Source organism: Cuculus canorus, chromosome 10 (assembly GCF_017976375.1).
Source record: "Cuculus canorus isolate bCucCan1 chromosome 10, bCucCan1.pri, whole genome shotgun sequence".
In the NCBI taxonomy this organism is placed as follows: Eukaryota; Metazoa; Chordata; class Aves; order Cuculiformes; family Cuculidae; genus Cuculus; species Cuculus canorus.
This window is the reverse complement of record NC_071410.1, coordinates 7,821,053-7,834,584: the sequence shown is the minus strand read 5'-3', so window position 1 is coordinate 7,834,584 and position 13,532 is coordinate 7,821,053. Positions and strand designations below refer to the sequence as shown.

The 13,532-nt window shown below is 42.0% G+C and overlaps 1 protein-coding gene and 1 non-coding gene across 2 annotated transcripts; both read right to left on the bottom strand.

Moving 5' to 3' along the window:
• Nucleotides 1-1,885: 1,885 nt before the first annotated feature.
• On the bottom strand, nucleotides 1,886-12,316 carry PABIR2 (PABIR family member 2). The gene is made up of 10 exons (XM_054075749.1): nucleotides 12,154-12,316; nucleotides 11,477-11,555; nucleotides 10,105-10,161; nucleotides 9,669-9,712; nucleotides 9,534-9,588; nucleotides 9,206-9,307; nucleotides 7,836-7,924; nucleotides 7,252-7,316; nucleotides 5,424-5,520; nucleotides 1,886-4,314 (listed from the first exon to the last, which is right to left on the bottom strand). The coding sequence occupies exons 1-10, from the start codon at nucleotides 12,267-12,269 to the stop codon at nucleotides 4,164-4,166; spliced, it is 855 nt and encodes a 284-aa protein (XP_053931724.1). The 5' UTR covers nucleotides 12,270-12,316; the 3' UTR covers nucleotides 1,886-4,163.
• LOC128853227 (small nucleolar RNA U109) lies at nucleotides 4,400-4,543 on the bottom strand. Its single transcript, XR_008451575.1, has one exon. It is a non-coding gene; the product is annotated as a small nucleolar RNA U109 (small nucleolar RNA).
• Nucleotides 12,317-13,532: the final 1,216 nt, after the last annotated feature.

The following is a 13,532-nucleotide window of genomic DNA, read 5'->3' as shown; positions in this document are numbered from 1 at the left end:
CAGGAAGAACCTGGGCTGTGGTGGTTAAACCAGCTCTGCAGCCTATTTACTCCCTCAGAAAACAGACTTGCTCTAAGACATCTTCTTTCGATTTCAGCCTTATGACAAAGGTCACAGCCCTGAATTAGATAACCAGCCCTTAAGGAAACCCAACCACCACCACGCTGCCCTCTCCAAAGGCAGCTAAAACCGAGACAACTGCTACTCTGATTTTGATGGCAAGCACCGCTCGCTCTTCAGGACCGTTTTGCTCAACCCATCCCCTAGTCCTGCCAACCAGGACCCTTCCTCAACAGCACAGACCTTCATCAAAGTCTCACTTGCTTGAAAAATGCATTTTTTATGTCAAAATTAGTTGCATCAGCTCGGTCTCAGGGCTAAAACTCTGATTTACAGTCAAAAGAGCCATTTACATCACTACTACAAAGCTTTGTTATTATGAGGTTACCAGGAAGATGATATGCAGATTAAATTCCTCCAGGAAAAACAAGTTCTCATCTTTGTTGCCACACAATATAATAGCAGGGCCTACAGATAAGAATGTGAATATTTGCAAAAAATAATTTCCCAAGACTAGTCCATTGTGTTTGTGCACCAGAATATGAGAGTTCCAAATCCCCCTAAGCCTGTCCAAGTTAACCTCGGCATCCAGCCCCCAACGTGGCTCTGTCGAGAGAAACATGCCAAGCTCAAGCCTTACACTTAAAATGCTTTTAGCACTTTGAGTTGCTAAAGCAAGTACTATATTTTTATCATTACTTTAAAAAAAAAAATCCACTTTTTTATACAGTACAGCTTTCCTTGTGCATTTCAAGAATGAGTTTTCCCATGAAGTCTGCAGGACTCAGATTTACATCCTCACCCACTGACAGTTTAATTACTTTCATTGTAGAAGAAAGTATTTAATCACACAAGTCAGAAAAACAGCCCCTTAAATACAGGCTTGTGGGCTCATGATCCAAAATTTGAAATTCAATGAAGGAGAATGAAACATGCATACTGCGATCCATTTCCTGATGCAGAACACTTGATATTATCAAAACATACAGAGTTCCACAGCTGACACACACATTTTTCTAAACCATTGGTAAAATCCTTCCAGCCCTTTAAGCCCACGAGATGAGGATTGGGTGTGCTTCGGATATGATCAAGGCAGTGCCAGTCAATGAGCCATACAAAGACCAATATCCTAACGCTGTGCTAATTAACATATTAAAAGCAGTCCTTCTAAAATGCTGCTTGAATTACGCTGGTATTCCACCTTTCTTCTCAACAGTTACAACATTAAAAGTAAGTCTTCACTGGTGATTTCATGGCAACAGAGATGCATTAGTAGTTCCTTATTGAAAAAAAAAGGAGAGCGGGAAAGACAGGGATTCTCAAACCTCATCATGGCAGATCCACACAAGTCTGATCAAATCATAAACAACAGTTGCTAAGTGTCAACAGTTAGACATTAAAGCTAACTACCAGCATCAGCTGGACTTCTTCCCCCAACTGTACCTAATTCATTACAGACAAGACAGTAAATGAATCCCAAAATATAACTTGTCAGCTCAGTCATCATAGAATCATAAAATCAGTGCTACACAAGCCTTTACGCTGCCCTAACGACCGATTCAGTAAGCAGCAGCAACTCACTTGCAGTTCACTGCAGATATTAGCAATCGGAGTATTAGAAACCTTAGTTTGAAAATGAATAAGTGGTCTTACAGCCGTGTGTGAAACAGAACCTGGTCCTAAAGAGGACCTGCTGTGTTACACAGTGACCATCCTGAATCCATGGACACAGCGTGCGTGCATTATGTATAGATTATATAAAAGAGCAACACCTTCTGAAGAGTGAAGGACAGCCAGAACATTAAAAGAAATGCTGTAACAAGAGTCAATATTTGTGCGTTTGCTTTATGAAGCTTACATTCTAATGTTTACAAAGGCCAGCACTTATGTAAGACTCTCCACTAACAAACAAATCTGGAATACATCAATTGTACAGGTAAGTCAGCCAAAAATAAGCAATAGCTATGCTCTTCTCAGATTTAAGAAAGCATGCAATAGGTTCCCCCCCCTTCTGCCACCCTTCGTTCAGATTTCTCAATCACAGTACCAATAAAAACACGGTACAATGAGACCGGGGCACAGGTAACAGGCTGAATTTCATCACAGACCGTTTATGGATAGTTTGCAAATGTAAAAGCTGCCTCTTTTTAGCATCAGAGAAGGCAGAGAAGATACAAGCATGAATAAAAAAATAACTAAGCGATTTAAGACATCAATATTCAAGAAATAGCACTGCGCATTTACAAAGAAAATTAACATTCAATACTGCAGAGCTCATTTAAAAATGGCACCAATGGACAATATTTTACAATATGCACATTTATTTGAGGTGGGGAACTAATGCTCCACAGGTGAAAATGGTAATACAAATAATCGTGCCCTGTTGGCCCAATCTGGTATCTCTTACAATTTAATGGAAACGCTTTTAAAAATAATCTGGTATGTACACATCTTCTGGTAACTCAACGGCTTCTTCAGAACAGAAAAAACTATGGTTCTCCCCCGCCCCTTTTCAGCCAGACAGTATTGCCAGAGATTGTGCTCACTCTTAAAGCACATAATCTTACTTTAAATTCAGTGCTATTTTCTTTCAAAAAGATCAGAAGTTGTCCTTTTAGATAACAAAAGCATTTATGTTACAAACATTCAAAAAAAGGAAGCTTATGATTCTGGCAGACAATGTTGCGTATTAAATACAAACCGGCCAGCAATCACTGAACATAAAAAACTTAATCAATCATAAAAAAATACTATAATTCATCACCACAGACTTTGTACATAGTTATAAATAATAAATAGCATAACACAGTAGATTACAAATGGATTTATTTTGCCCCATTGAAGTCTTCAAAATATCTATTGTCTTACCTCAGGCTGACCAAGGTACTGTATCAAGACTACTTGTAGCTCAAATATAACTCCTTAGCCAAACAATCTGCAGAGCTCATATTCAATCCCAACTTTTATGTCTTTCCTCAGAAATTAAATGTTCACTTAACTCTGCCCTGCCCACGACCAACAAAGGTCTAAACGCTGCACTCAGCAGCTTCAAAGAGCAGTACGTTGGCTGCCATCTCCCAGCAGAGTCGGGGCTGCCCACAGCACCTTGCAACAGAGCGCACACCGCGGGAAGGAACACGACGGAAAGCAGCATTGAGGACAGATTCTGGTAAGCACTCTATAAACAAGCTGTACACAAAGGACTTTTCCCACCCACCCCTCCGGTTTACATTCTGTAATTTTGTAACAATGTCCCCTAAGGCACAAAAATACCTATGACCTCACTGCCACAGGAGACATCGATGGTGCCATACACGGTTCTCCTACACAGTAGTTTAAATAATTATCTGCACTGTATGTCTTAGAGCGAGGCACGGACTAACTTTCCTTGGCCAAATCTTGCTGAATATTGACCTTATTTCATATAATCTGCAGGATAAAGGGCCTGGGGAGAGAACTACGCAGCTATTTTAGTCATGTTCATAGAGTACTGTTATTTCTTCATTGATGGCAAAAGTGCCAGCCATTAATTATTTTGTTGTGGGTTTCTGTTTTTTAATGTAATACAGTGAGATTTCCAAACCCACTATAATCTTCTGTAATAAAACCAACTAGCAGCACTAAGAAAATTTCTTTTCTTCCTTCTTCTGTAACAGAATTTGAGGCTGATGACTGAAAAAAAGCAAGGAGAAGTTTTACTCAATGGTAGAAGTGCCAGAGAATAAATAAATATTTTCAAATCCTTCCAAACCAAATTATTTCCCCAGACACAGTGACCACAATAATTATAGAAGTATTTTCCTAGAAGTCCCAACAGTAATAGGCAGATCCCTATTCTCGGAATCAAAAAGTGTATGCAAGTTCCTGAAAGCAAAAAGTTAGTATAATCTGCGCAGACATCTTGTTTAAAAAATAAATTCGCAAAACCAGACATTAATATGGTCTACAATGTCCATTAAATGGATAAACCAAAATCACTGGAAAGTCACCAAGGATTAGCTACACCACTTTCTCTTTTTAATAATCCTCGTGTTAATGGTTCAAGAATCAAGAGTTCGTTCCTCTGTACAAGTGTACAGCCAGACATTGACTCAGAACTTAAGTCACTTCGGTGAGAGATCATCCATCAAAATGAATGAAGAGCATGAGTTTGAGCACGTTACTGGAGACTCGGTGGTTATGCTGCCTTTAGTCAATGAATCGGAGGAAGAGCCCACGCTGCTGCTACTCCCATCAAGAATATCTGAAGACAGGCTGGGGAAAAAAGGAAAAGGTTATTTAGGAATAAGGGCACGATGACTTTGAGTACAAAGCTAACGTACTTTCGCCTTTGTAGAACAGATGTAGGAGACCTATACTACCACTCAGTCTTTACTTTAAGACTGGCAGCCCTGAAAACTCCTTGTTTCTGTAGCATGTTATACAGGTATTCATGCTTCTCACGGGGATGAGGAGCAGAACTGTATTTTCTTTTAACATGCAGAAGAAATTATGACTGATTTCAATCGATAATAGAAAGTAGGTGAAAAATAAAGAGAATAAAATCTTAAAAGGTTAGAGGAAAGGAATAATAAGGATCTAATCAGCAATACATCAAAGATGTAATTAAGTAGCTAGTATGTTAATGTTGCACTACTCAAGGAAAGATTTTGAGACCTATATTTCCCTTGTAAGTAAGGAATTCCCATGCTTGGATTTTGAAGTCTTGAAACAAGATTCCACAGGGCATATAAGGGGGTGCTTTTGCACTTTAGCTGGAAGCAACACAAAAAAAATACTTCTAGGCAGTCTCAAGTCTGTAGGTTAACTGTAATACAGTAGATATCTCAGAACGCTTAGTATCCCACTCATGACATAAAAAAAGAACTCAGCTTTTTATGATCACAATGCAGAAAAGAGACAGACCATAATACTAAAGATCATGACTGTATCGGCATGCACTCTGTCACTGCAGTTACTATCCACACACATTTTCCCAGTATTTAGCCAAGTACCACGGGTTCTGTGTGACCACTGCCTACAACTTACTGAAATGAAGCATCTTTGAGGTGAAGTAACTTTTCTTATGAACCAACAAGGATTTGTAGCAGTTATATTCAGTATAAAAATTTTGATACACAAAATCGAGGCTAGAGTCTGCTCAGGAGGAGCTGAACAAAGGAGCAGGAATACTGTCATGCTACAGCACCACAGGAATAATTCCCAGTAATACCCTCGTGCAAGCTACAGGAAGCACCTTGTTTTTCTTTTAGGAGGAGGGGGCAAACCAACCAAACAAAACAAGCAAATAAAAAACCAAAATAAAGCTTGTGATAAATGCACGTTCCCTGTTTCCGCATTTCAGGGCACATGAAATATTTTACCATGAACTGAGATCTGTCAGATGTGTAACATCTGGAGAAAGCATGTTAGTCGTTCCTTGGAAAAGTCTCTTTGGCTGACTTTCAGTTTCCATTTCACCTAAGAAAAACAGTGGCAATAATCAAACACTTGAGCCTCTGGAACATCCACTTAATATTTGTATATTGCAAAAGAGAAAATTTGTTCCACAACAGAGCAAGGTTGCATCCATAACATGGCAAATCCTCCAATTCAGCCAACCAACACTTGGGTAAGACATTAAGTTGATGCTGACTGTTGTTTAACCATCCAGTCCATCCTTCATTTAACTAACATTTCAGTAGAATCTGAAGGGCTACAACGATCTCAAAGGCACAAACCCAACCACTTGCTACTCAAAACTACAATTGGACAAAATAAGTGAAAGCCAACTAATTACTGAGAGTTCATTTTAAGCAAGCAGTTGAGATGAGGCAACTGACATAAGCCAAAATATAGACATTAAAATTCTTAGGGATTATGAAAATATGAATGCCAGCTCGATTCAGCTTCACCTTCCCTGCATACAACAAATTCTGATGCAGTACTTGCAGAAAAGCTGAATCAAAAAAAATTGGCATATGCACACATTTCTATTTACTCATCATGGATCAGACTATCTTCGTACCTGTAATCATCTACTGACATTAAAAGATTAAACATGATGGGGAGAATTCATATAATCTGTTTAGTATAATCTGCCCTGAGAACGAGCTTCCTCATTAACAGCTTCTGTACAACAGGCACATCGGAAATACCATGAACTTGCCACTAACGAGCTTAAAGGGGGAAAAAAAAGCCTCTCAGCATACATTTTAACTTTTAGTTTGCCAACAAAAACATACAACATGGAAATAAATTTTCTGATTTTTTACCTATACTTCATAGCACTTGTGGTGTCAGTTTGAAAAGCTGGGAGAGGTAAAGCCCTGTAGCAAACCAGTATATATTAATTCATTACGCATGAGAGTTATATTACCAGTTATTTTATAAAGACCAAACCTTCCCCAAATTTCCTACTTCCTTTAGCCCACGGAGATACACTCACTTATTTGACGGGAAGGAATAACAGCTTCTCTCAAGGAGAATGGGGAACAGCCATTTATAAAATACCTGGTCTTATACAAAGATTAAGAAAACTCAAACCACTAAACGGCAACTTTTCTCCAAGGCTATAGTCCTTCTAAAATAAAAAGGACGTGGTTTTGGTGCAGTTAAGAATGCCGAAGTTAAAAAATAATGCAGAAAGGATAAGCATAGGTAGAGGCACATCTGTAAATCTCTCAATCTTAAAGTTCTGCTATGGAGACATGTTCTGGGGCGTAATTTGAATATCCTTAACACAGTATACTTCAAGGAAAGAATGCAGTTTTCCCCCTTCAGGAGGAAAGGGCACTGATCTATTCCATTTCTCTAAACACTCACCTTCTGAACTTTCAGAGTAAAAACAAACATTCAGTACTAAGTTTAGAAGATAGTGCATGATAAGCAACATTCTTGAGATGATCTGAAGGGTGTGCACCATATAGTGGTACACTTAGGAATGTCAGGGCTTACAAATATTCGTAACATTTAATTTGATGTGGAATAAAGTTTGCCTCTTTCAAGCAGTAGCTGCTTTTGAAGTTTTTCATTCTTGTATTTCAGACTAGCTACTTCACATCATATATTTAAGTTACAGCTGGCAAACTCCAGTTCACGCGGACATAAGTACATTAGATTTACAGAATAACAAAAAGACATGGAAGAGAAATATATCCAGCTGCAAAACTACATCCAAATTAAAACACTTGATAACATAAATAAACACACCTTTTCTCTTAATGGGGCCAAGAACACTGGGCCTGATACAGTTGATTGGACTTTGACTCCTCCTGCTAGAGAGAGAACACCGACAGTCAGGTCTGTAAAGGTTCAGCATCAAATCAACACAACCACATCATAAGAACCACCCTTTAAAACTATTCCTGCACAACTGGAATGCTTAGGGAATCTAAATACATCAATAACAAAGTGTCAGATTATCTGCCACACAACACTATAGTAAAATTTCTGGGGTCACCTTCACTTCATGCATCACATCCTCACTTCAATCCATTTCTAAATTATGTGTGACATTCATCTAAAATTGATAAGCTGACAAACTTAATAAACTTCACTTGAAGTACCCAGGAATTTCTCCACAAGTTAACAACTCTTGTTTAAAGTTGACCCAGGCACCCACATGAAGCTACCACAGGTAAAGGCTGAACTTTCAGAGCATTTTTTTGCAGCAAAACTTAAGCTATTGTAAAACTGAAGTCTCTTTTAGCACCTTAACATCAGCTTTAACTGATCTTTGTGCTAGCCTTGGAATTCAAGCCAATGCATACCTGTTACTGGCAGATGCTACTTACTTGGAGAATCGCCTTGTTGGACTGGGAATAGGACTTGGAGGTAATCCATTACTGCTCACAAACATTTGCAACGATGGTGAAAAACATTGCTGCAGAAAAAGTCACATTAAGACGCCTCAGAATTTCCTTTTACATACTCAGGTGTTTCACCCAACCCTCCAAACAAAGCACTCCCAATTAAAGAAAAGCTAGTAACAGAATAAGGCAGAGATGATCAAACACAGTCTTAGAGGCATTTAACTTGCAAAAATAAACTGGCTAAAGCAACATTGCTCAGATTAACCTAAAATTCAAACCCACAAGAAATCTGAAATGAAAACAGACACTGTCTTCTAAATAAGACGGTTCTGTTCTTCCTGTTACATTTAGAAGGAACAGTACAGTACTCAGTTCTTTCAAAGCGCTTGTTAAACAAACCGGTTGACTTTACTCAAAATATATCTGACCTGAAAGTTTAACACAATATTCCAGAGTAGAACAGAGTATTTAGCCCTGTGGTTCTGCAGCTAATCTGAGCTTAGTCAATGAATGCCCGTAGCTAAGCACAAAAATGCTTCTGTCAAGTTATCTACTCGCGCTTTACAGTTGTGATTCCAAAGGTACAGGACCAGCTGCCAGCACCAGCATTATACTGGGAACACACTCACCCAGCACTGTTTCAGGACTCCTCTATGCACCAATACTGGCAGAGGCAGGTACACAATAAAATAGAAGCAGTACTTTGTAGTAATAGAAGCAGAACCACAAAAGAGGGTGAAACCAAGTTCAAGTAGCCCATCTTTAAACACAGTTGCTAGTTTATCTGTGCTACACTTCAGTTTTGCAACCTTCCCTGGAAAAAAGTTGTTTATCTAAGATGTACCTCTTCCCTTTTTCCAGTACTTCCCATCAGTCCTCAGTGCAAATTCAGCATGTGAAGTCCATCTTCACAGTGAGTTTAAGGAAAGGAAGGCAAAATTGAAGTATTTTCCTCCTCCACACCTCACCACAAAGATTTGCAGCTTCTGGTCTTTGTCTACACTCTTACCCCATATGTATGATACATTCTGACTTTTGTGCTTCTTCCCCAGCATCCTCTCACTTACGCAGCTCAAGATCACATCCAAACCTGATTATTCTAATGGCCCCTTCCAGCTTCCATAGAACCCTAAGCCACCCAAACATCACACAAATAGGAGCAACTAGAAATATTCAACGTGACAGAACTGGCACACTGCTTAAACTCTACAGGCTCTAAAATTCTTAGATTCCAATAAAATGTGAGGTTGGGATGAGGGCTTTTTGTTGTCGTTTGGTTGTGAAGTTACATGTCTTCATAGTTCACATAGGTCTAAAATGCTCTCCCAGTTTGGTATTTTCACTTATCCTACCTTTCCTATTCCTCTTGTAGGTGAAGGTGCAGGCGAAACTGGAATGAAGTCTATTCTCTTTGGGGAGGAAGATTTCTCAGACTTATCCAAGTCATTGTCGCTCTGTAAATACAAGGTTTCCAACTTAACACTGGCACAGGACATTCCCTTAGAACCCAAGGCACAACCTTCTAATGGAAAGTCATTGGGCCAAATGCACAAAATAGCTAAAGCAGGTGAACTTATGCTCTTCTTAATTTATTTTCACAGTTAATTCCTCTCTTTCCCTTAAATTTGTCAGTTGAATGCAAAAGTAGAATTCAAGAGGAAACATCTATAAAGAGATTACCAGGCTCAAGCTTTCCTCCCATGACTGGCATATCTGCATTGCTGTTTGCACTTCCCTAGAATACAAAAAATCCCATCAGTAGCTACAAAGAGGATTACTCTGGATATTCTATCATCTTGTTTCAATAACACTTACCTTTCATGCGCTGTTTCTCTGTTCATTAGATCCACTCCTTCCTCCTGCAGGAGATAAATGTAATCAGTTTTCCCTGAACATTTAATTCATCACAGGTAGTCGGAGTAATACTTGTGATTCAATAAAGTGCCATTAGAATTGAAACATGAACAGTAGGAGCACTCCAGAAAGAAGAGACTGCTGCTAGGCCGGCTCACCACTTCTCTTCAATGAAACATGACTTCAAAAATGCAAAGCGGTTTAAATGCAAGAACAATAAACCTGGAAAAGATGCTTTCTTGTTGAAATTAAGTCTTAAAAAAAGACTCCATTTCCTCTAATACTTGAAAAACTCAAGACGAAATAAACTCCCATTACATACGTACTTAATTGTAATAATATTTGATAAAATACTTTTCATTCTGCTACTAAACATATAGATAAAACCCACACTTACCCTTCTGATCTGATGAAGTCGGCTACTAGGAATACGAATAGGAGATGAGGACAACAACTAAAAAAAAAGCGACAGCCATAAAGATTAAATCACACATCACACCTTGCATACATCCTATTTACCATCACCTACATTCTTAGTGAATTAAAAATGAGCTGTACAACCACACGTGGATGACTCAACATTGCGAGAAGAAAACACTGACCTTCAAGAGAAAAGACCTGTTTCACCACGTACAAATTCACTCTATCGCTCAGCAAGTGGCACAGATCTCAGACTTGCAGGCAGGTAGAACTTAGCATCTCAAACACACAGACAGTTACTGTTTAGACAGCTGAGGTATTATGAATGAAACTACAAACACTACACAATTCCTCACTGACTCAAGTAAGACTACAAACTCACTCCTGTGCTAACTTACTCAACCAGATAGCTACTATAAAGATAAAATCTCAATGTTTCTGCTCAGTCGTGGACAACGCTCCCTAAAACCTTACTTATACTTGCATACAAGTTTATGCATTTAATCCCACTAGAACTTCTGCTACCATCACATACAAATAAGCCAATAATTCCCTCTCAGGATGTCCATGTGTCTACTCTGACACCTACTGATTCAAGGTCCAAAATTTGCCATTTTTATTTTTAAGAAATCTCATAACAGAAGATTTTGAACTAAACGTTTATGAACAGAACAGAAGACATAGAAGAAACATATTTCAGAACTTTAAAGTTCCATGGATTTTGAAAAAAGCAATATTTAACGTTCACTGCCCTCAGACAAGAAAGAGACATTTTAGTGGAAGAAGGTATATAGAACCCTCAGCTGACCAGGAAACTGTGAAAAAACGAAATGAAACTTATTAGAAAAGTTAAATAACTGCAGTACTGTACACTACCAGACTTAAATAACAGAGGGTAGAATATTGCCCGGCAAATAAATTACTCTTCTTTAAATTATCTTCTGGCATCTAACATTCAGCCTTTGCAAAAAAGAGCAGCCCTGTCAAAGAGGTCAATGAAGACAAGACTCTTCCATTTTCCCAACAAATTAAAACACCCTTTTGGGACTTCCAATTGTGACAGCAGTTTTCTCTCCCAACCCACAGCCAGGTTCAAATTAACTTTGAGACTGTGCTTAGTACCGGGAATCACACACAGCTTCAGCTATTGTTCTCTTGTTGGGCACACAGAAATAAAACACCACTACTATTTCATTATAGGCTGCAGTTAGAGGTTAAAAAAACCACATATTCTGCAGCCTGGAAGCTTGCTAGGATTCTCAGTGCAACTACAAATCAAGTCTAACTTCATTTCTCCAGCCCGGTCACTTCTCATTGGGTGTAAACAAAGCATGCTTCGGATTCCTCACCATGCTGTGACGGCTCATAACTGTTGTGCTGTTCCTGCGAGTTCGCAACACGTAAGGCTGAAAAACCTGCGAGTTGTCACTGCAGAAGGAAAAAAAAATAAAAAAGTTTTGTGATAAAACTCTCTAAGACTCATTTTGGAGTTTTAGAAAGTGAGCATCCTTATCCAGGCCTGGGCAACACAAGGGAGCAATCTCCATCGACCCTGTGTGACGAGACCAGAGCTGGGACAAGATGACTTCCCACTTGTGTGGATACGTCTAATTTTTTCCAGAAATCTTATGCAAATTCTATTACTTTCCAAGGTCTAATTTTAGTGTTATTATCAACTTCACAACACTCGAAACTCTTGCTAATTGGAGCTGGCTCCAGGTCTCTGCCCATGCATTTGAAAGAGGAAGAGAACTGCCAACAGGGGCGATGCGGGAGAACCATCTGCTCGGCTCAGAACGAACACAAGGCGGGATCAGCTTCAAAGAACCAATGGTAGGAAAACACAGTTTAAAGCAAACACGCTCTCAGAAGCAGATCCCGCCTAACTTCTAAGGAACACAACGACTCAAATGAAACTTTAATTCAGATTAAACCCCCAATATATCACTTTTTGTCGTCGCGGCAGCCGCTCGCTCGCCCGCCGGGCCCCGGGTCCCGCCAGGCCTGCCCCGGTCCCGCCGCTCACCTGAGCCCGTGGATGAGCGGGGCGCTGTTGGAGCGCCTCAGGCCGCCGCCGTCGCCCGGGGCCGCCGCGCTCGCCGCCGGCAGCTCCAGGTCCAGCTCCATTTTCTCCTGAGCCATCGCGGCGGCGGCCGCGGCCCCTCCCGCCCCGCCCGCTCAGTGCCGCCGCCCGCCGCGGCGCCGCGCCCCGCCGCTGCCCCCGGCCGGCTCCGCGGGGCGAGCGCGGCGGCCCCAGCAGCGCCCCATGCCGGGGCCGGCCCGGCCCGCGGCCCCTTCCTCCTCCACCGCCGCCGCCCCCGCCGCCGCTGCTGCCACCCAACGCCTCGGCCCGGCTTCCCCCCCAGCGCAGTGCGCACGCGCGGGACACGGGGCGGGGCCGAGCACCACCCCGCGCGCCTGCGCCGCGCACGCGTCTCAGGGGGGCGGGGCCCGCGTTTGAAACGGCGCGAGGTGGGCGCCGAGCCGCCGCGAGGGCGCTGGAGGGGGCGTGGCCTGAGCGGGAGGGGGCGTGGCCTGATAGACAGGGCTATGGCGGGACGGACTTGTCCTCAAAACTGTTTGTGCAGGTCTTCGGGGGTGTTCAGGCCCGGGCCTCGCAGGGCTGTGGATCAAAGGCTTTGTACCTGCAGGCTCCCACTGGATCAGAGGCTCAAAGCACCCCCCAGGCTGGCCTTGAACCAGGGAGGGCGAGCCACCACTGCTCTGGGCTACTTGGGCCAGTGCTCAAAGCTCTTCAGCATGAATTTCCATTCTGAGGGATCAACGAAGATATCAAAGTCTGTGCTCCCACTGCGTTTTTGTTAACTACGGCTGGCTGCATTGTGTCCCGTAGCCTATTCTATTTAATAGTGTCAATGCAGTACAAGAACTGCGAGCATCAACACCCGGCAAAGGAATACATATGCTGTCTGTCTCTGAAGGCTGAAAAATGGAACGTGCTGTCCTAGACTTGTTGACTGTTACAGAGAAATACTGGAAAATATAAATCAGGGAGTAAAGGCTTTGGTATCTACTTTGATCCCTTGGAATGGAACCTCATGATGGGCAACGGCCCAGGTTGCCCAGAGCGATCGTGGCTATAGTCAAGGCCAGTTTGGACAGGGCTTTGAGCCTTTTGAGGCCACAGGTAGAAAGGCTTTGGGCCACAACCCTGCAAACTTCACACCTAAAACCCCCGAGGAGCTTCACAAACACTTTCGAAGGCAAGACCCGCCCGCCACAGCCCCGTCTATGAGGCCACGCCCCCTCTGACTCAGGCCACGCCCCCTTCTTGCTCAGATCACACCCCCTCCGGCTCAGGCCACGCCCCCTCCAGCGCCCTCGCGGCGGCTCGGCGCCCACCTCGCGCCGTTTCAAACGCGGGCCCCGCCCCCCTGGGGCGCG